This window comes from Molothrus ater, chromosome 9 (genome assembly GCF_012460135.2).
Source record: "Molothrus ater isolate BHLD 08-10-18 breed brown headed cowbird chromosome 9, BPBGC_Mater_1.1, whole genome shotgun sequence".
Classification (NCBI taxonomy): Eukaryota; Metazoa; Chordata; class Aves; order Passeriformes; family Icteridae; genus Molothrus; species Molothrus ater.
In genome coordinates this window covers 25,664,447-25,683,966 of record NC_050486.2, presented here as the reverse complement: position 1 = coordinate 25,683,966, position 19,520 = coordinate 25,664,447, and the positions used below count along the sequence as shown (strand labels likewise).

At 44.1% G+C, this 19,520-nt stretch overlaps 1 protein-coding gene across 2 annotated transcripts in view; it reads left to right on the top strand.

The window, feature by feature from the left end:
• LRP8 (LDL receptor related protein 8) overlaps positions 1-19,520 on the top strand; it is a 170,601-nt gene that overhangs the window by 129,034 nt on the left and 22,047 nt on the right. For both annotated transcript variants that reach the window (XM_036387586.2, XM_036387584.2), the window contains exons 4-5: positions 3,452-3,580; positions 17,638-18,000. In XM_036387586.2, the coding sequence (XP_036243479.1) occupies positions 3,452-3,580; positions 17,638-18,000 (492 nt within the window). The remainder of the gene's footprint in view (positions 1-3,451; positions 3,581-17,637; positions 18,001-19,520) is intronic.

The window sequence follows — 19,520 nt, the reverse complement described above, 5'->3', positions numbered from 1 at the left end:
TTGGCTTGTTTTCTCTGGAAATAAACTGGATTCTAGTCCTGTACTTGGGCAGGTACGAACACTTATTTCATTCTTGGTACATCTCTGAGGCAGTTCTGCCAGTTGTGACAAAAGAAGATTTAAGGGCAGTGTTTGAGGAGGGGAGGTCCCTGTTAAAAAACATTCCTTAAAAAAAAAAAAAGCTGACAACTAAACCATTGCTGGAGGAAAGAGGGAGGTAAGAATTTTTAACTCCATAATAAAAGTAGTGGAAGTATTTGTGGGAACAGTTCATTGGCATGGCAGAAAATAATGAAACCATTTTAGTATTGAGTTTTCTCTGCTGTAGAAAAAATGTTTTGGGTTGGAGCTTCTGAAGAACCTGGGAAAAGCACAAGGGGCAGTCTGGAGAGGATGGGGAGTTGTTTCAGCAGAGATAGAGAAGCTGTTCAGACCTGCAGGATGATGTATTTCCACAAAGGGTGTTCTTTTCAGTCTGCTGATGAAAAGTCTTGTGGGTTTCCCACCAGCAGAAGCTGCTTAATTGCATTTTGTGTATGCTCTTAGAGTACCTGTTTGGTGAGAACCTGACAAATGGTCTTCTGGAAGTAAATCAATTTTGTTTTCTTGGGCTTTCTTGAATATACATGATGTCCGGAGCCTGAAAAGCACAGCAGTGGCACAAGAGGAAGCAAACAGTGGGGCGCCAGTTAGGCTCTGTGGTGCTCTGAAAGACTTTGTAGCCTCCTGTAAAGAGAAAGAAGAATGTGCCATTGGCGGTACTGAGTAAATGGAACCTTCTTGTCTTCTTTGCTCTTGTCTCCTTATAAATAAAGCATTGTTGTCCATCCTTGGCATTTGCAGTTCATTGTGATAAATTGGTCTTGATGTGTCTGACATTTCAACCAAGTTGTTTAATGGTGCTTTTCTGAAAAGGCAGATCTTGCTATAAGTTGTATTGGTCCAGAATGCATCCAGGGTAAGAGCACTCACCATCACACGCAGCACTAACCCTTTCCTTTCTGCCTGCACAAAGAGGGAAGGAGGGAGTAAAACATTTTGGTCACGTCAGCCCAAGGGGCCTGGGTTTGTGTAAGCCGTGCACAGAAACAGAAATGTTGAGTCTGGACTGCAGTTGCTGAAAGCCCCTTTAATAGTGTGGACAACAACGTGGACTCCACTTGCATCTGCAGTCTCCTGGGGGAGGGGGAGGAAAACACCCAACTTGCTGGAAATGCAGGTGTGTTTTCACCAAAGGTTTGCTTTGAGTTTTGTGCAAGATCCCCTCTCTGTTAGCTGCCAGTGCTTACAAGTCATTGGCTTCCATGAAACGATTGCTTGGGTGCAGAAACCACTGGAACACAGAGATTTGATGAACTGTGACCAACAGCAGCTTCTATTGCTGCATCCCTGAAAGTTCAAGCTTTGATTTGCATATTTTAAATGTCTGTAATTATTCTGTCAGGGAGATGACTAACACAGAGGTTACTTTCCATAAATAGGAGCCTTCTGTTCATACCTTTCCAAACCTTTCAGCTTCCCAAAACTATTAAGCATCTGCCCACAGCAGCCAAGCAAAAGTAATTCCCATAATTTAAACTGTGACCAGTAAATAACCTTTTTGCTGGTTAATGATCCCACTGTGTGATGATACCATTTTATGATTATATCCTACCTTCTTCAAAATCAGGTGTGTGGAACATGTTCTTACCTGTCTTGTCTTGACCCACTTGGTTCTCAGTGGAGATTTACAGTGAGGATGGAAGACCTGGTCCTACTTGGCATCAAAACAAATTCTCCTTTCCATTATCATTGCCAGAGCAAGAAGAACTAGAACAATTTTTGGGGGATGTGCACCAATAACCTGGTTAACAAATGTCTCCGTGACATTTTGGTATCCCAGTTTTCCCAGTATGCCAATGCAATCCAAACCTCAGTGTAGCTGGGCAGTACAAAACCTGCAGCTTAGAGGGGACACAGGATGTGGCCTGAGTTGGTAAATACACTGACCATGGTGAGGTCTTGTGGGGAAGCCTTTCCAATGTTTTTTATTGCTAATTTGCTGGAAAAATAATCCCAAAGCCTAAGTAAGGATCCTTTTTTCCTCCCCCCTGTAACCATGCAACATTGATAAATGTTATTTAGGTATTCAGCAAGCAAATTTCAACAGAAATGCTGTCATGCCTCAGGGTTATAAAACTCCATTACATCTGTTATTAACTGTCTGTATGTGGCAGGACCTAATTTTTCTTGATGTATTGGTTGCCCACAGCTTCTCAAAACTGCTTCTACTAACACTTGAAGGCGCTAAGGCAGAAATGCAGGGATTAAATGGCACTGCTCTCCAAGTGGCTGATTGATGCTTTGGGGCTGGAGATGCCCTTTCACAGCCTCCTCGTGGAGGTGGAAGGGGAGGTATCATTTTCATCCTCTCAGCACTTGGGAAGCTGGTTGACTTTGTGTAAATACCTTTACCAGGCCAGGGTAATGTGAAGGTTTTAATTTAGAATCTAGGTTCCCACCTGCTCAGTAGACCTGCAGCCATACACAGCATTATTATCATTAATAGCAATGGAAGAAATATTTGAATACACGTCATTTTTTGAAGAGAGAAATCAATCTGTTTAATAAGCAAATCCTGCCAAACTGGATGATGATTCCAGAATGCTAAACAATTGTTTAAATCGTGGAACATTTTGCATTTCAGCAGCCTTGTCACAATAAATGTAGATCTGTTGCTCTTTACACTAGTATGAAGGAAAAAAAATAGGAATTTTAGCAATGCAAACTAGTTATGAGAGAATGAGCTTCACAGCTTACTTGGTTCCAGATAAATCTGGCAGATTCTTTTTCATAGTTGTCTTCTTGCCTGTACTGGGGTTTTGCTTCTGCAGGTGCTCCTATGTCTCCATGTCTGACATCACAGTTGCCTCAATTTACGCAGTTACAGCTCCATTTGTTAAATACCTGCAAGTTCCTGCTTGTCCTTGCTGCTTTTTCCTCAGCTTTGCTGACCACAATCTGCCCAGATCGTTATGTTTAGAAATTGCCTTGCCAAAGCTAGACATACACCCTTGTACTAAAATGAGGGAATTGCTTTTTCCTGGCTTGGCTGGGTGGGTTTGTGCAGAGCTGCCGTGCTGTGTGCAGGGCAGTGACTGAGCAGCTCCAGCTCAGTGTCTTGGGCAGGGAGGCAGAGCCTGGTGCTGCACTGAGCATCCCTCCCTGCAACAACCAGCCCCGAGTTCCCAGCTGGAATCCCTGTTTGTCTGTGGGGACAACTTTCTCAGTTTGTTTTGGCTGAGAGGGACAGGAGGGGCCTCGTTCCCAGGGCAGCCTGGTTGAGGAGGCAGCAGGTTCACTTGGGATTTCATTCTAGTATGTCAAAGTAACTTTACCAGCATAAATAATGTTAGAAATGTTTAGAAATATGTTTAACTTTTGTTTATTTCTTTGGTTTTTTTTCTTCCAGCCAAACAAGTGTGTCCATCTGAAAAAATTAGCTGTGGAGACTTAAGCAACAAGTGCATCCCATTGTCCTGGAGGTGTGATGGGCAGAAGGACTGTGAAAGTGGAATTGATGAGGCTGGTTGCACTCCTGGTGAGTTAATACAGATGCAGCATCTCCATCTAGGACTATAAAAGTCCTGGAGGGACTGTTACAAATGGCATGGAAAGGGATGGCTTTTCCTGCCAACAAACTCACTCTGCTTTGCAGTGCTAAGTGGTGACTTCTAGAACCAGGGAGGAAAGAAGGATTCTCCAGTTGGGGCTGGCTGCAGATTGCATGAACTCTGTGAAGAATTAATTAGGTATTATTATTAGGGTTAACACCCAGGTGATATGGAAAGGAGTTAAATAAGGCTCAAACCTTCCTGTGTGGTAGCTCAGCAGGTTCCTGCTGTGTCCTGTGCAGACTGGGGACAGACTCAGGCTGGCTTCTGCTGGGCTAGAATAGATGGGCCTGGACATTGATGGCTTGTTGGTTTCACGGGACAGAGAGAGAATGATGTACTCTGTACCCATAACTGTTATAAATTCAGTCCCTAAATGGCCATTGCCTTTTATTAGGCCTTTCTGTGCTGAATGAAAGAGCCCTTTAACAGTGTTTTCAGTCTCTGAAAACTCCTGCACTGTGTGGTCAAACTGTTTCTCAGGCTGCCTTTTTGGTAGACCAAATATATTGGCTCTTTATGCTTCTTGATGTCAAATATTCTCTTTTGAATGAATGCTTGACTCATTCTTGTGGCTCCCTTTGGTATTCCAGTTGGTTTTCTAACTTTCTTTTTACACAGACCACCAGAATTTAGGGAGTATCAGTCTTGCCAGTCTCTGCAGAAGTAAAATCACCTTTCTGATTTCTAATACTGATCTTATTAAGTTTGTTGTGTGCAAATGATCCCAGGCTTTTAAGAAGCTTTCTAAGTTCTGTGTATTCTTTTTTTCTTTTTCCTTTTATTGGTTTTCCATGTGAAACTTTTAAGTTTTTCTCTTTAGCATGTACATTTTTTTTTCTTTGAATGGGAGGCTTGAATTAGAGACAAATTCAGAAGATAATTGTAACTGCTATTTTCCTGGTTTTTTTTGTGAAATTAGAACAATTTTTCACTGATGGCTGCCTCCCCTGATTTAATGCTGCTGCTCACACCAGTGGGAATGGTCTCACAGAGTCTTTTAGTTATAATAAAAATCTACTTGAAGTTGCTTTGAACGTTTTTTTTTTCAAAGCCTTAGGTAACCCCCAAAATGCATGTAAATATGTTCTGAATGCCACATAATTTCAGCATAACGATGCTATTAATGGATTTGGAAATAGCTGAGTGTTTCTGCTCTGGATGTTTCAGCACCCTTACTCATAGTTAGCTTCCAGTTTTAGTGCATGTGCAGGTTCTTAAAAACCTTAAAAAAATTTAATCCAAGGACAAATCACCGCATTTTGATGCTTGCTGGGTAACTTGTGAGAAATGAATTAGTGGCTTTCAACCAATTTTTAATGACTGAGCATTGTCCCCACACACTGGAAATCTCTGCTGAGTCTGGCTGTAGGATGGGCATGAGGATAGGGAACAGGTAAACCTGGAGCACCCTGCGTGGGTGCAAACATCAAAAGCTTTCAGTCCTAAGATCCCAACCCAGCATCTTTCAGAGGTCAAGACTCACTTGGAGAGGGAAACAGGAGGCACTGCTGAATGGCTGTGGTGGGAGCACTTTCAGGGAGGTTCCCTGTCAAATGAAGGTCTTTTCCTCATGGATGAGAACAATTGTGTGAGCTGTTTCAACAGGGAGCTGTGGAGGATTGATAGCTATCCTCTCCTTATCCAAATCTGATAAACCTCACTAAGCCTATCCACTGATACTCTGTTAACATTCCCATTTCTTCTCTGGTTAGAATCCTCCTTTCTCTGTTTCCTCTTATCTCGCAGCACACAGTATCCTGACCACTTCAGACCCCTTCTTCTCTTTGTTTTGTTAATTTAATCTCTGCACTCAGTTTTTATTCTCATTTTATAAGAAGCTTCAGCACTGCCTGTCACCAGCAGCCCCTTGGAGCACAGCACCCTGTCACAGAGGCTGCACTCCTCACAGAGCTGACCAGCCTGTCTATAAATAACACATCTTGCTGGGTAAATGTTTGGAAGGGGATTTATTTGTGCTCAGAATAATTTCTGTGGTGAGAGACTGCATGTGCAATAAACAAGTGGATGATGACTTGAAGATGGTGTGAGTGAGGGCATCCAGAAGAAAAACCCCTAAGCTCTTTCTAAATCCATGTTAATAAACCTACTGCTGCAACCTCATGTGACACTTCAAAAATGCTTTAACTGTGTATACCCTTGCTGTTTGATAGGAATAACTGGCTCTTGGATTTATAATTCTTCAAGAGGATTTAATATGGACTTTATGAACCTTATTTATGCCTGCATTTCTGCATTGGTAGTTTGTACCAGTTAGAAGATTGTGCTGGTATCCAGGAGCAAAGTTTGGTTGTGCTGAGGCTGTGCAGGAACCTGTCCCTGTGTCAGAATGTTCACAGCCCAAGTTAGGGGAGGATCTCCTGCAGGAGAGGACAGTAAAGATCATGGTGTACAATCATCCAAAACTGTAGGAACAGTGTAGGTGGCTTATGGTTCTTCCTCCTCCAGCAGTTTCCTTCCCAGCTACTGCTCTGAACCTTGCAATTCTTGCAGGATTTTTCCTCTCAGAATGGTATCATTGCTTTTTGAATCCATGTGAAATCTCTCCAGTGCAGACACTGGGGGCACAAAGCAGCTCTTCAGAGACTTGGGGACAAAAGTAGAGAAGCTGAACAAGGAGACAAAGGTGTGATGTTCAGCCTGTGGAAGAACTTGTCAAGGAAGCAATGGAAACTGAAATTCTTTCACCTGCAATGGATAAAGCACCAGTGGTCAGGGATCCAGATTTGTGTCTGCACAGGCTGTAGTTGCACCAGGGGTTAGCTGCAGATATTCATCCTTGCACATAGGTAGTTAAGTGCCTGTCTGCCTAAATAATTGACTTCCAACAGACGGGCTTTAAGAACACTACTGACTTCCAGTGCACAAACAATTGTTGAAAATGCAGATATCTTCCTTTTTAAAATAAGACCATATAAAAAGAAAAATATTATTTTTTCAGTTTTTGGAGCACAAGTAATTTGAGTTTTCACAATGTCAGGTGTGTTGTAGTCATAGGTCAGGGTTAGTAGCCTTGAATTTGCTGGCTTGGAGGTGCTGGCAGCCTCCTTATTTCCCTGATGAAGGTTTTCTGCTCCCAGTGCACCCAACCTTTGTCACAATGGATTGGAGAAGCTTAGGACTGAGTTTAGGGAGACTAAAAGAGAAGTTAAATAGGAGAGGCTGTAATTAAAGCAACACAACTCAGGGTCCATCTGGGCTTGGCTAACTACTGCAGAACTTGTTAAATCTCTGCTGAGGGAGACAGTAAGCAGTGTTTTGTCAGCTGCTCAGGAATGCAGAGAGCACTCGAGAGAGGCTTTGGAAGAGAGGAGCTGCCATCCTGTACCAGCTGAAACAGCACTGAGCCCCTTTAGTGCACACAGGTCTCTCCTGACAGGACTCTGGGATGCTCACAAGGCTCTGGCCCCATCTCTTCTGGCTGTGTCACTGGTTCTCACCTGAACCACTGCTTGCACTCAATATGGAAATTGTGTCTTGCAAATGAAGAGCTGGAAGTGCACCAGTTTCCCCTTTCCCCACAGTCAGATGCAGTGAAATTAGATTCATTGATATATTGGTAGCAGAATTAGCTATTTATCCATGGTTATCCTCCTAAACTACAGCACAGACACAGTGATCATGGGGAACTTTTGCAGGCAGTGGACATACTCACACTAACCTTGTGCAGTTGGCTGAGGTGAGAGCCAGGAATTGCTGCAGGAGCCTCATGCCAGTGACAACCTTGTCACCCAGAGCATCTTCTTTTGGACCCTGGTCTTCAGGCTTTTCATTGCTGACCATGTATCTCAGAATTAGTTCTAGATTTTCAGCCTTATGATGTGATGATAAGCCAGATTAAAAGTGAACAGACTGGATAAAGGTTTTTTAAATTCCTAAGGGAAGCCACAGTAAGCATAGGTGTGCTCAGCTGGAACCCTGTGTCCTTGCCATGGCAGCTCACAGGCTTTCCCATGTAAATAGATCATTTACAGGATCTCAGGTGGTGAACTTCCCACTCCTCCTGGCACAGCTCCAGGCTCATGTGTTACTCTCCAAAAAAGCAGCAGCCCTCCAAGTGAGGGGTCCTTTTCTTGGAAGGTCCAAGTGCAGAAAACTTAAGAGTCAGCTCTTGCCAGTGCCCTGGTTAACAGCCCTCAGGTCAGCTGAGAACCACTGGCTGAAGGCAGAATTTAAAGCAGGCTAAAGCTCTTCATCCCTCCAGCAGATCCACCTGCTGATGAACCAGCTGAAGGAGGGAAACTGCAAAGCTGATTTAAAGTCACCTTCCCCACTCTGCTCCTGCACCTGTGCTCACATGAAGTGACGTTTCTATTGACAGTTCAATTGTTTTATCATTGTCCTGTAACTATAAAGAGCACCATGTTGTGCCAGCACTCTTTTGTGCAGTAGAAGGTACCTGCATTTTGCATGAGCCACACTTCCAGTGATCCCTGCTGGGATTTGACCACACTGATCCAGTCCATTCCAGATCTCCACTGATCCTACTGAGACCTTCTAACTTGGTGATAATGTAGCACTGATTTTATCTTTCATTGCAGTTTGATTAATGTGTGCTTTTGTCAAAGTTAGTTCTGTTCACTGCCTGTTAATGAATTAACATTCATTATGTGCTGTCCCTCAGTCAGCTCAGAGGGACATCAAACCCAAAGGATCAGATTTTGCCATGCATTCTCCCTGAGAAACCCACCAGTTTTAAAACCCATAGCATCACAGTCATGCCCGTAAAAGAAATATTTATCCACTACCATTATTCATTATTTTAGTATGTGATGAAAAGAAACATGACTGGTCTGAAATTCCTGGCATTTTATGAAGGGTAGCTGTAGCTTCAGTGTACTTGCCATGGTGGAAGAATTTGCAATTATTTCCAAGAAGGAAAAAAAGAATTGCTAAATTTAACAAATGCAAGTCCTTCATAAATAAGATAAGGTAGCACAGCAATGATATCCTCTGGGCTTTACATGATGTTTAATTACTGGACAGCTGGAGGGATTAATGCTTGTGCATTATGCTGTGCCTCTCAGAAATTAAACATGTACAGCTGCCACTTTATCACTGCTTAAAGTATTAGAGCTCCTTCAAAAGCAGTAGTAATTTGCAGAAAAATCCCCATTGTTATTTAGGAAAAATCTCAGCCCATAATCATATTTGTCCTGAGTTCCTTCAGAACAAAATGGCAAGAAGGAAAAGAGATTGGGAGTTACTTTTAATTGCATGCTGACAGGAAAAGTGAAGGTAGCTGCATTTGTAATACATTGGATGCTTGTTGTAATTGAACATAATTAAACAGTGTGTGAACTTAGGTTAAGGTAAGACAGTCGTGGTGTAAATCCAGCATTAAGCCCCAAAGCCTTGCCCCAAGCTGTGCCAGGGCTCTACCTGCAGAGGATGGGGGCTCAATGGCTTTACCTTCCCTGCTGCTGGCTCTTGAGCTGAGGTTACAAAGGAGGATGGGTGGCACATCTGCAAATGGAGCTTCCAGCACCGAGTGGGGCTTTGGGGGTGGCCCTGTGCTGATCCTCCTCACAGAGAAATTGTCCCTATCAGTGTTCCATGAATAATTTATTCTCTAAAGCAGAGTGGAAAACACAATGAAAGCACAAGCTGAAAACAAGACAATGCAACAGTGGTACTCCTGCAGTGTTGCTGTGGCGGAGCGAGAGGGATGAGCACATTCCCACCCCCACACAGACACATCCTTCACTCCCCAAGGGATCATTGTTCACAGGGGCTGGGAGAGGGCTCTGAAACAGCTGCTTTTATACAAAGATTTGTGGGTAATTAAAACTAAAGCTTAATAATAGTGCTGGACTGCAGGATACCTGTGCACACCCACACAAGCTTTGTCCTGGTGCTCTTTCTGCACTTCAGCTGGAGACATTGGCTCTGATTCTTCTTTCCAATCTCACATCATACTGGCAGAGGAGCAAGAATTGGCCTGTAATTATGTTTCTCTTTTGGGTAGTCTGTCTTTCAACAGTTAGAGCTCCTAGAGTTGAAACAATCAAGGAATTACATCTCTTATTGCCAAATACATTTGTATTTCATGTCCCTGAAGTGCTTTCTTCATAAGAGTGCAGCTCTAATTTTGAGCCTATTCATCCAAAAAGCAAGAATCTGTTTAGTTTTATTCAGGGAAATCTTGGCAATGATGATGCTATGATGGCAGATATGTGGGTAGGAGTTGCATCCTGCAGTGGCCACCAGTACATATGTGTTACACTAATTAACAGTTCTGCTTCCTGAGCATATGATCTGAAGGCTAAATCAAAATCAGTAGCCTGAACTCAGCACAGTCCTACGCAGGAGAGGACCATGTCATGTTTGATGCAAGAGGGAAAAAAAAAAGTTGGTTTATGAGTCATATTAACAGATAAAACTAATCTGGAAGTCTAATCCTAGTGGCTGGAATATTCTTTTCATAAAGGATGATATAAAGGTTGGATTAACTTTGCTTTTACATTGCAAAGAAATTTGTTCATTAGATAAAATGTAATGAGAAAGGTTTAGTTCACAATGAACACCAGTTCATTACCCTTCTTTGTTCCAATAACTTTAAAATAATTGCTCGTGTTGAGCATGTGAGTCCTCATCTCAGCCCAAATCCAGGAAAATGCTGATTTCTATTCCCAAATCATAGAAACTGCAAGGCAAATCCTACTGCCATGGAAATCTCATTGCTGTTAATGTGAGCACAGTCAGCACACGACCCTTACAGGTTTAATTGCAGTGAGTGTCACTCAGTGATTAAATTTTCATTTGAGTAGAAAATCTAATCCTGTTTTTTGAGAAATGATTGCCATTCTTTGCTGGAATTGTGGGTACATAGGTACATTGCCTACATCACATAATAGCTGTGCCCCCTAATTATCACATTACTGCAAACAGTCAGGGGCTGGTTGTTTCCTGAGCAGTCTGTCAGTCTCTCCCCCTCCCAAAATCACCACAGGGGTCTTGTGTTTATGGACTTGGTCATTATAGGATGTGCTTATATTCATAACCTTAGATGGGGCTACACCAAATTCTGCCAATTCCCTTGTTGCATCCTCAGTGCTTCTGTTTTCAGGTACTTCTCCCTTCAGATCAGTTTATGTCTTGCAAACCATTTTATTTCAAAAGCATCTTTTAATTGTTATTGAACCTACATTCAAGCTGACTTTGGATCACTGTGAGGCATGGCTGGGTAAACTGGGGAGTTGAGAAGCAAAGCTCTCAGCCTTGCCTGCTTTGTCTGTGCTCCAGAAGAGTTAATAGTGCATGTTCCAAATGCAGTGGATGTTTAACAGTGAAGCAAACTGCAATAAGCAATATCTGCTCTTACAGACAGTTCCCATCAAGCAAAATAAATTAGTGGAAATGGAAATTCTATGGGGCACTGACCCCACTGCTTGCAATGTGAGCTCTGCTTTGTCCCTCACTGCTCAGGTGAGTTCAAACCTGTGAGTCAGCAACCTCCAGGACTCCCTGCTTAGTTCTGGCAGCAACTTATAAATTACTTGACTGATTCTGGGGAAATGGCTCAGCTTTCCCACTGGTTAAACTGGAACTATCCCTGTGCTTGGAATGGGTAAGGGTAAAGAGAAAGTGGCAGGCCAGTGACATTGCTGTGGAGCCATGGGCTGGAGTTCCTTCCTTTCCCTCATTTCCCACGAATAAACCCAATTGTGCTGTCATTTGCCAATGTGATTGGAGTGTAGCCTTTAGGATTCTGATGAAGTCTCTCCTGAGCTGGACACAAAGAAAACAGTGGGGAAAACAGGCAGGTCGTGTCTCTGTCAGCAGATGAGCAGGGAGTGGGAATCTGCCCAGTGGGTGGAAGGTGACATCCATGGATTGGCTTTTCCTGGCAAAGTGTCTGATTTAAACTGCACAATACCAAAATTAAATCGTGGCTGTGCAGAAAAGGCCGTGCACAGAAATTCTGTGCAGAAAATTCACAACCACAGGGAGTCCTGCTGAATCCAAGAGGTCTGTGTGTGCAGTAATGTGGGATTTGTGTGCACTGTCCCGGGATTAAGTCCTGCTCAGGAATGCCCTGTTCTGCTTGCTGAACCTTCATATAGTCCTCAGAAATACAGAATTTTATGTGATAACATTAGAGCAGATGTTAGTTTAATGGCTGTTATCTGATGTTTCTAAGGGATTTGCCAAATTGGTATAATTTGTAAAATTGCCATTTTAATAAGCAAGTCATGTCTAAGGCAATAGGCGTGAGCTTGTCCTGTACAGGCTCCAATTTTCAAAGTCAGGAAAGAAATTCACCAGACACTTCACAGCACATTTGTTTTCCAGTTAAATTTTGTCTGGTACTGAACATCTCCAGTCTGATTCAGCTGATTATATTCCAGTCAGAATATAAAAGAGTAATAATAATGTCTTTATCCTCATGAATCCCTGTGGGGTGTCTTGGATGGTCACAAAAGCAGGACAGTATTAATCTTTGGTATTCTGATCATCCATTTTTGTCTTTCAAGCTGCTTTATTTTACCCTTAAACCCTCTACACTGGATTCACTTGTTCTTATTTTGAGGTAATTTTCAGTCATTTAGCCAGAAGAACATCTGATAAACTTCCTAACCCTTTCCTGGTTTGAGGGAAAATTGAGGAGACCGCAGGTAGGAGTTGTAATCTTATTGGACATACATAAAATTAATGACAGAGTGCAGAGTGTGCATAACTTTGTATATAAACTGCTTCTCTCTGTAAATTGGGGGTCATAATTAATTCTATTTCCAGATAATTAAACCACTTGGAATGAATATATGTATCTCAGGAAATACATTCTAAATCACCAAATACATTTTTGAACCAACTATTATTTGTCAGCAGGGGCTTTGGCATCTGGTTGCTGGGTTATAATTAACTAATACTATGCAAATAGTGCTGCAGAGAATGGGAAAATGACTGATTTGTGTTTGAGGGCAGCGTGTGACAAAGGCAGGCAGCACATGCAAATATTCATTTGCAGGAGTGCGTGAGATGGCTCCTCAGCTCCATTAGTGCCTGGAACAATATCAGGAATTACTATTCCTGCTGCAGCCTCCATCTAGATGGGCTTTTCGGTATCAATCACCATGGCAACAACCACTGGTGGGAGTGAGGCTGCAATTCCGCTGCATTATTCCCTCCATGGGAGGCCTGTCATTTTTTCAGAGCAATGAGCTTCAAGGTCATCTTCATTTACCTCCATCTCTTTTGCTGTCCTTCCTGGAGGGCAGCTTTCCATGGGAAACTTGTCCTTCCAGGCACGAATCCGTGCTTTAAAGACTGGCATTTGACAGAAGATCTGTATGAAATATTCAGGTATCTGGTAAGCAATTGACTGCAGGCAAAATAAATAATTTAGACAGAATTAAACCTGAAAATAAATACTAGTTAAGCAAAACCAACATGCTGACAGTGCTGGTAACTGGGACTTCCAACATAATCTACCTTGTCTGCCCTCTGTGACCTCCTCATCCATGGCCCAGCTCAGAGATTGGCTCCTGTGGGCTGGGGGAGCTGGGCTTGCATTTGGGACACAAAGCATGGGCAGATGGAGCTCAGGAATTCCACCCCTCAGCCCTGCAGAACTCAAGTCCTAAATCTCAGAGCCTGGGAGAGTTTCTCAAGTCCAGCAGCCTCCCCTGCCAGTGTAGAAGCAGCCATGGATCAGCAGCAGATCTCTCCCTCCCTGATGCAAATGTTGGTATGCACAAATCATCCTTTGCCTGCTTTAGAAGATCCATTATCAGATTTAAACAAACATAAATTTTCAGACGCATTTTTAAAGTTGCTTTGGGGACAGTGACAGAAAAATACAGTGTAATAATTCATCTTATCTTGTCTTCAGCATCAGTGGATAATTGCTGCTATCCACTTTACCACAGATTTTACCAAATAATTATCATTATTTAAGCCATTCATGTAATTTCAAGTGGAAATGGCTCTTTTGGAGGAGAGATGAATTAAATACCTGAGTCTTACTGAAAAGCTATAAAATCTTTAATAAGAGATTAGCAATGACAGCAGTTATAGTCCATTGTACATAATTCTCAGCTCTGGGTAATGATGGACATACCATTTATTTCATTTTTTCAATTTTATCTAGATTTGAGGATCCATGCTTGGTAAAGTTGTCCATTGTAGAAATATTACGTACAAATATACATCTCTTTGAAATAACAATTTTTTTATGAGCACTCTGTGTTTTTAGAGAGTTCTACATCTTGAGAGTATTCTGCTTTTTTTCTGAAAGCACTTAAAAAGCATGTGGCAGAATTATCTGAATTTTTTGGTGCCATGCCTGAGCTAAGAGTGTCCCTGCTGCACCAGACTCTCACTACAGCCTCTGGCTAAATCCTGGCTCTGGGCAGTAGAGAACCAGCCAGCACTGAAACACTAACTCCACAACTGCAATCTCTCTGATCTTCTGTTATTTTATTATTTTTAACTTCCTCTATCCCAAGGCTGCTTCTGCTCTGCTCTCCTCAAGAGAAGTGACAAGCGTGCAGCTGCAGGCTGTGAGGCAAAATCTGTGACAGTTGTGCTCTACAGAGTGGCACACAGCACAGGGCAAACACTAATGCAGAATACCTCTGGTATATTTTGTCTATAGGCAAAATCACCTCTACATAATCATTTATGTGTGATATTTTATTTCCTGAAACTGTGAAGAACCTTTTAACATTACAGTGCTCTACAGTAAACTGCTGTTAGAGTTATGCTTTGAAGACTGATGGTTAAACACATCTTTACAAACATTTCCAAGATTTCTACTGGGATCACTCATGTTTGAAGTAGGTTTTGCACCTTAGAGTACAAAATTTATTAATTTCTTCTGTGCTAAAGAAAGCAAATTATTATTTGATTCCTTGGTCTTAAGTGAATCAGCCTACAATAGGATAGGCAGCGAATTTGGAGAATGCAAACAAATTGCTCAAGTCAAAAAACACCCCAGTGATCATTTAATTACTGCTGGCACGTTTCTACTGAAATGCTCTGGAGGCAAGGAAATACTGTAGTGATGAGACTGCGAGCTACCCTGGCAGATTGATGGAAGGGGGTGTGAAGTAAGCTGTCCCTAGGGCTTTGCTGCCCCGTGCCCACCTCTGCAGGTGCTGGGTGAGGTGACTGTGGGGTTCTTGATGGGGCTCTGCCCTGGCACAGCTCAGCTGCAGCCCCAGCCTGACCCTGCCCTGCCCTGAGGGTCTCAGCTGGCAGCCAGGGAGGATGAGGGAAGGGCAGGGGTCTTGGGGCACTCTCTGCCCTGCCGTGGCAGCAGCAGGGCACGGGAGGGGTGGATGAGTGTGACTGGTGTGACCCACAAGGAACTGCTCGATCCCGAGAGGGGAGCTACCAACAGCCAACCTGCTCTGCTTGCTCGTGTGGAGAGAGCTTGTAGTCTCTGGTGCTGGCATCACACTGAACTTAATTTTTAAAAAGAAATAAAATAATCATGACCGTGCAATTTTCTAGCTAGCAATTCTTAGGCTTCACTGAGGAAGTCCTCATGAGAGGTTACAAAAGCTGAACTGCTTCTGCTTCCTGGCTGTGATTAACAGTAATTTTATATCTGTACTGGGAATTCTGGGTGCAAAGGAGGAGCTTTTGTGCAAACTTCCATTGTTTGTATCCCACTCCTATGTTTATCAGTCGCTAATTTGCCAATGCAGCAGATTTCTGAAGGGAAACATGTACAAACAGGAGGAGGGGTGGAGGTGGGACCAGGAAAACAACGAGGGGAAAAAGAGGGGCTCATTACAGTCGGTGGAAAGGAAATTTATGCACATTTGGAATGTGCAAATCATTACAATCTTGCCCAAACACTAAGGATCAAAGAACTATGCAAGATTTTGCTCTCTGATCTGTTTCTGAGATTCATCAAAATAATGCCAGAAAAGCAATTTCTTCTTCTCAGCCTTTATCTGTTACAGAAGCTGTACATAGCCATAGAAATATTCCTGTTTTCCCACTACCATTTTAAAATGGATGGTAAGATGCTAACTGTTACCTTGAATTTCCACTTTATGGAGGAATGTTGCATATGCAGTTCTGTGTAATGGCTCCTCTGAAGACAGTGTGAAGTTATATAGCTGTGTACTCATCAGCAGGGCTAATAGATGATTTCTAGTCATGGGGTAAGGATAGAGAAATCTGCTGGATGGAGATAAAGAGCAGAATTTGGGTGATATTTAGAGCATTTTAATGGTCTCAAGTTTGCCATGAAAAAGAGGAAGCTTTTTAGATGCTTCTCCACCAGACTGTGCTTGTATTTCAGGTCCTTATGAGAAGGATTCACTTCCTAGTATTAGTTCCTTCTGTTTGGAGAGGAGAAGCTGTGGCTGTTCCAAGGGACAGGCGCCTGTTGAGGGCATCTCAGTATCTAAAATCCTCTACCAAGTGCAGAAGGAGCCGAGCAGCTCCTTTGGTGCCTTGCTCTGTTGCATTCCATGATTGGTGCCAAGTGGGGCAGCTGAGATTCTCTAACACTTCTCCCTTCTGGAGAGAGCCTGGGTCCTGGCCAGTGCATGGCAGCATTGCAGCAAGGAAGGCAATCCTCTTCTCCTCTAGTTAGGTGGATTGCTGTTCTCTAACATCTGGAAAACCTGGGGCTAAATGGGACAGAGCACAGGGCAGGAGGGGAGAGGTTTGTGTATATATATAAATGTGTGTGTGTGTGTATTCACATTCTGATGTAAAATGAGAGGCTGCTTAGGTTATCAGGCAGAGCCCAGCAAGTCTGCCAGACAGAATGTAATTAGGCATCTGTGCAAGTGGACATGTTCTTAAATGCTGAATAAATACAGCTTTATTCCCAGGTATAAATCAGACATAATATTGCAGTAGGATCCCACTATGTTCCTGTCACTGGCTGAAATCTGGGATATGACAGGTCTTTTAGAGGGATTCTGCTGCTTTCCAGGTGCAATTGCCATTGCAGAGATTGGTACTATCTAAACTGTGTGGTGTAGTGTAGGGGCTCTGCAGATATGGCAGTAAGTCGCTCTGCTTCTGAAGACAAAAAAAATTCCCAAGTAAAACATTAAAAAAAATTATTGCAATTTATATGCATTTATATTTATTGTAATTTATCAAAGCCGTACTTCCCTATAGAGGGCTGAAACTGCAGAAGAATTCTTTTGTAAGTAACTACCTCAAAGTACTTACAGAGAATTTCTTCCATGGTTTTGACTCCCCTATGCCTTGATGGCATAAAGTGACTTCGAACTGCACTTTGCTGGAGTACCTGAAAGTTTAATTTGAGCAGGCATCTCTGGTTCAGCTGTCCATTAGGCTTGCAGAGGAGAGTGCTCCACTCAGCTTCTATCTGACAAGCGCCTCATTTGTATGTTAATGTTGAGTTGTGATTTCCAGGGAAGGCATTCAGCGTGTTGTAAAGGGCCTTACTGGCAGATTGTAGCTAAATTGATGCTCGACTCACTAAATATTTACCCTACACATCCCACTTAATATGTCCAAAACCAGGCATACTGTGAAATCCTGAAACCTGATTCTGTGCTTATGAAAGTCAGGAAGCTGGTAATGTCAGCGTGGAGCCAAGCAGAGCCCGGCGCTGCCAGCACGGCCCCAGCCTCTCCCTGCAACCTTCCCATTCCCAGGCCCATTCCCATTCCCGTTCTGTGCTGCTGCTCCTGCCTGGGGCTCCCCTGGCTGCTCCTCAGTGCCAGGACAGCGCTGCCCAGGCTCTCCACCCGCAGTTCCCACAGCCCTGCTGCCCCTGCTTCTCCAGGGCTGCCGTGCTCCCCAGAGGACGCATCCTGACGCAGCTGAGCAGCGCTGTGGCCTCACCGGCTCCTTGCCGCGTGGTAACCACTGGAGAAATGTTTGGGGTAGGACAGCCCTGGTAATGCCTTTGTGCCTCCTGTGCCCTCAGACACCCCGAATGTGCTAAAGCTGGGCCAGTGGTGAGGGCGAGGTCGGAGACCTCCCAGCTCACCTGTTTGTTTTTATTCCCAAGCCTGTTCTCCCAACGAGTTCCAGTGCAGTAACAAGTCGTGCATCTCCATCATCTTCGTGTGCGACGGTGACAACGACTGCGGGGACGGCAGCGACGAAAGGAAGTGCTCCCCTCTGACCTGCAACCCCAACGAGTTCCAGTGCAACAACAGCATGTGCATCCCGGAGCTGTGGGTGTGCGACAACCAGCCCGACTGCGAGGACCAGTCCGACGAGTCCATGGAGAGGTGCGGCTACGACACCAAGGCCCTGAACACGTGCGCGGCCCACGAGTTCCAGTGCGGGAACGGAGAGTGCATCCACCTCAACTGGAAGTGTGACGGGGACGAGGACTGCAAGGACAAGTCCGATGAGCAGGACTGCCGTGAGTGTCTGCAGGCAGGGCCAGGGCTCTCTGGGCGGGGGGGAAGGGCCAGGAGGCTGCTGTGGGCTCTGTTTGAAGGCAAGGCTTTGATGTCTGAGCGGCAGCTGTGCCAGACAAGGAGCTCTTGTGTCCCACATGACGTGGCTGGGTGCCCAGCCCAGCAGGGTCAGGTGTATTCCACACTCCTTTGGTGCTTTTTCCTTGAGAATCCAGAGAGGAGGTGTAAGAGCTGTTGGATGGTACTGTGCCTCAGAAGAGTTCTGTTTCACTAGAAAGACAAGGAGTGAAAAGTGGAAAAAATGTTCAAAGCCCTCAGGCTGCATGGTGGGGTCAGAGCCTGGGGGTTAGAAGCTGCTATGCTAAAGGGAATATATGATCAGCAGAAAAAAATAATTCATTTTCTGCCTCTGAAGTTGGAGTGTACTGAACAAGGCAGTCAGGAGAAGTACCTCTGAAGAATCCAGTTTGAAATGCATTTTGAGCTTAGCTTGATAAAGGCAGAGAGCTAATAAATAATGGATTTCTTTTCAGCTGGCTTTATGCATGTAACAAGCTGGTGTTGGTATGTGTGGTATTTTGAATGTTTCATCCATTTTTAGGCACTAAACTGTTCAAGCTGGTCACTTACCTGAGGAGGGAGAGAGAAGAAAACAAGAGCAAAATGTTTTGCTAGAATATTCATATGACAAGATTGAAATTAAATATTTACATAGCTGTTTATATTTAGCAGCTCTGACATTGGGCCACCTCTGGGGAGGAAGGCATCAACCAGCTGCAAACCCAGGGATTTTTGCACGGTATCTAAGAAAATGTATCGCTTTTGCCAGCACCATCTTTTCATACCCATGAAAACACCAAGGCCAGGCTGGTGAGCAGCAGTGTGGGAGAGCCCTTCAAGGAACTGGGGATCAGATTTCTTTCCAGGTGTAAATTCAGTGGCTTCTTTAGCAAGAGAAGGATGTGGTGAATCCTAGAACCACTGTTTTCTCTGCAGGAGAGCAGAGGCATGAGCCACAGGTTACCCTGGAGCTGCTGTGCCTCTAAAATTGCCAAGGACTCTTTTAAGAGAGGCGAGAGCTGAATAGGAGAAGCCAAAGATGCTTTGTTAGGAAGAGAGCAGCTCTGGCTGCTGGGTACCAGGCTGTCAGCCTCTCCCAAGGAGGGGTGGGTTAGGTAGGCTGTCTTTTCCTTCCTCTCCAAGAAGGTGCTGAAGCTGCTGACAGAGCTCTGGGGCAGCAGGTACCCAGGCAGTGCTGCCAGGCTCTGAAGGACCACGGGGACCGTGGAGTCAGGAGACAGAGTTGGTTCCTGGCTCTGTTTCAGGAGGCCGTGCAGAAGCACAGCTGCTGGAGATGGGCACTGCTGCCTGATTGGTTTGGTGCCTGTTTTCATCCTGAGCCCTCCTGTGGGCAGTCCTGTACCTGTGTCCCCTCCAAATCAGGAGACAGTGGCAAGGGCTGTGTTACAAACAAGGGTGCAGAACTGGTGTCTGGTACAGGGGACTCCAGCAGAACTGATCT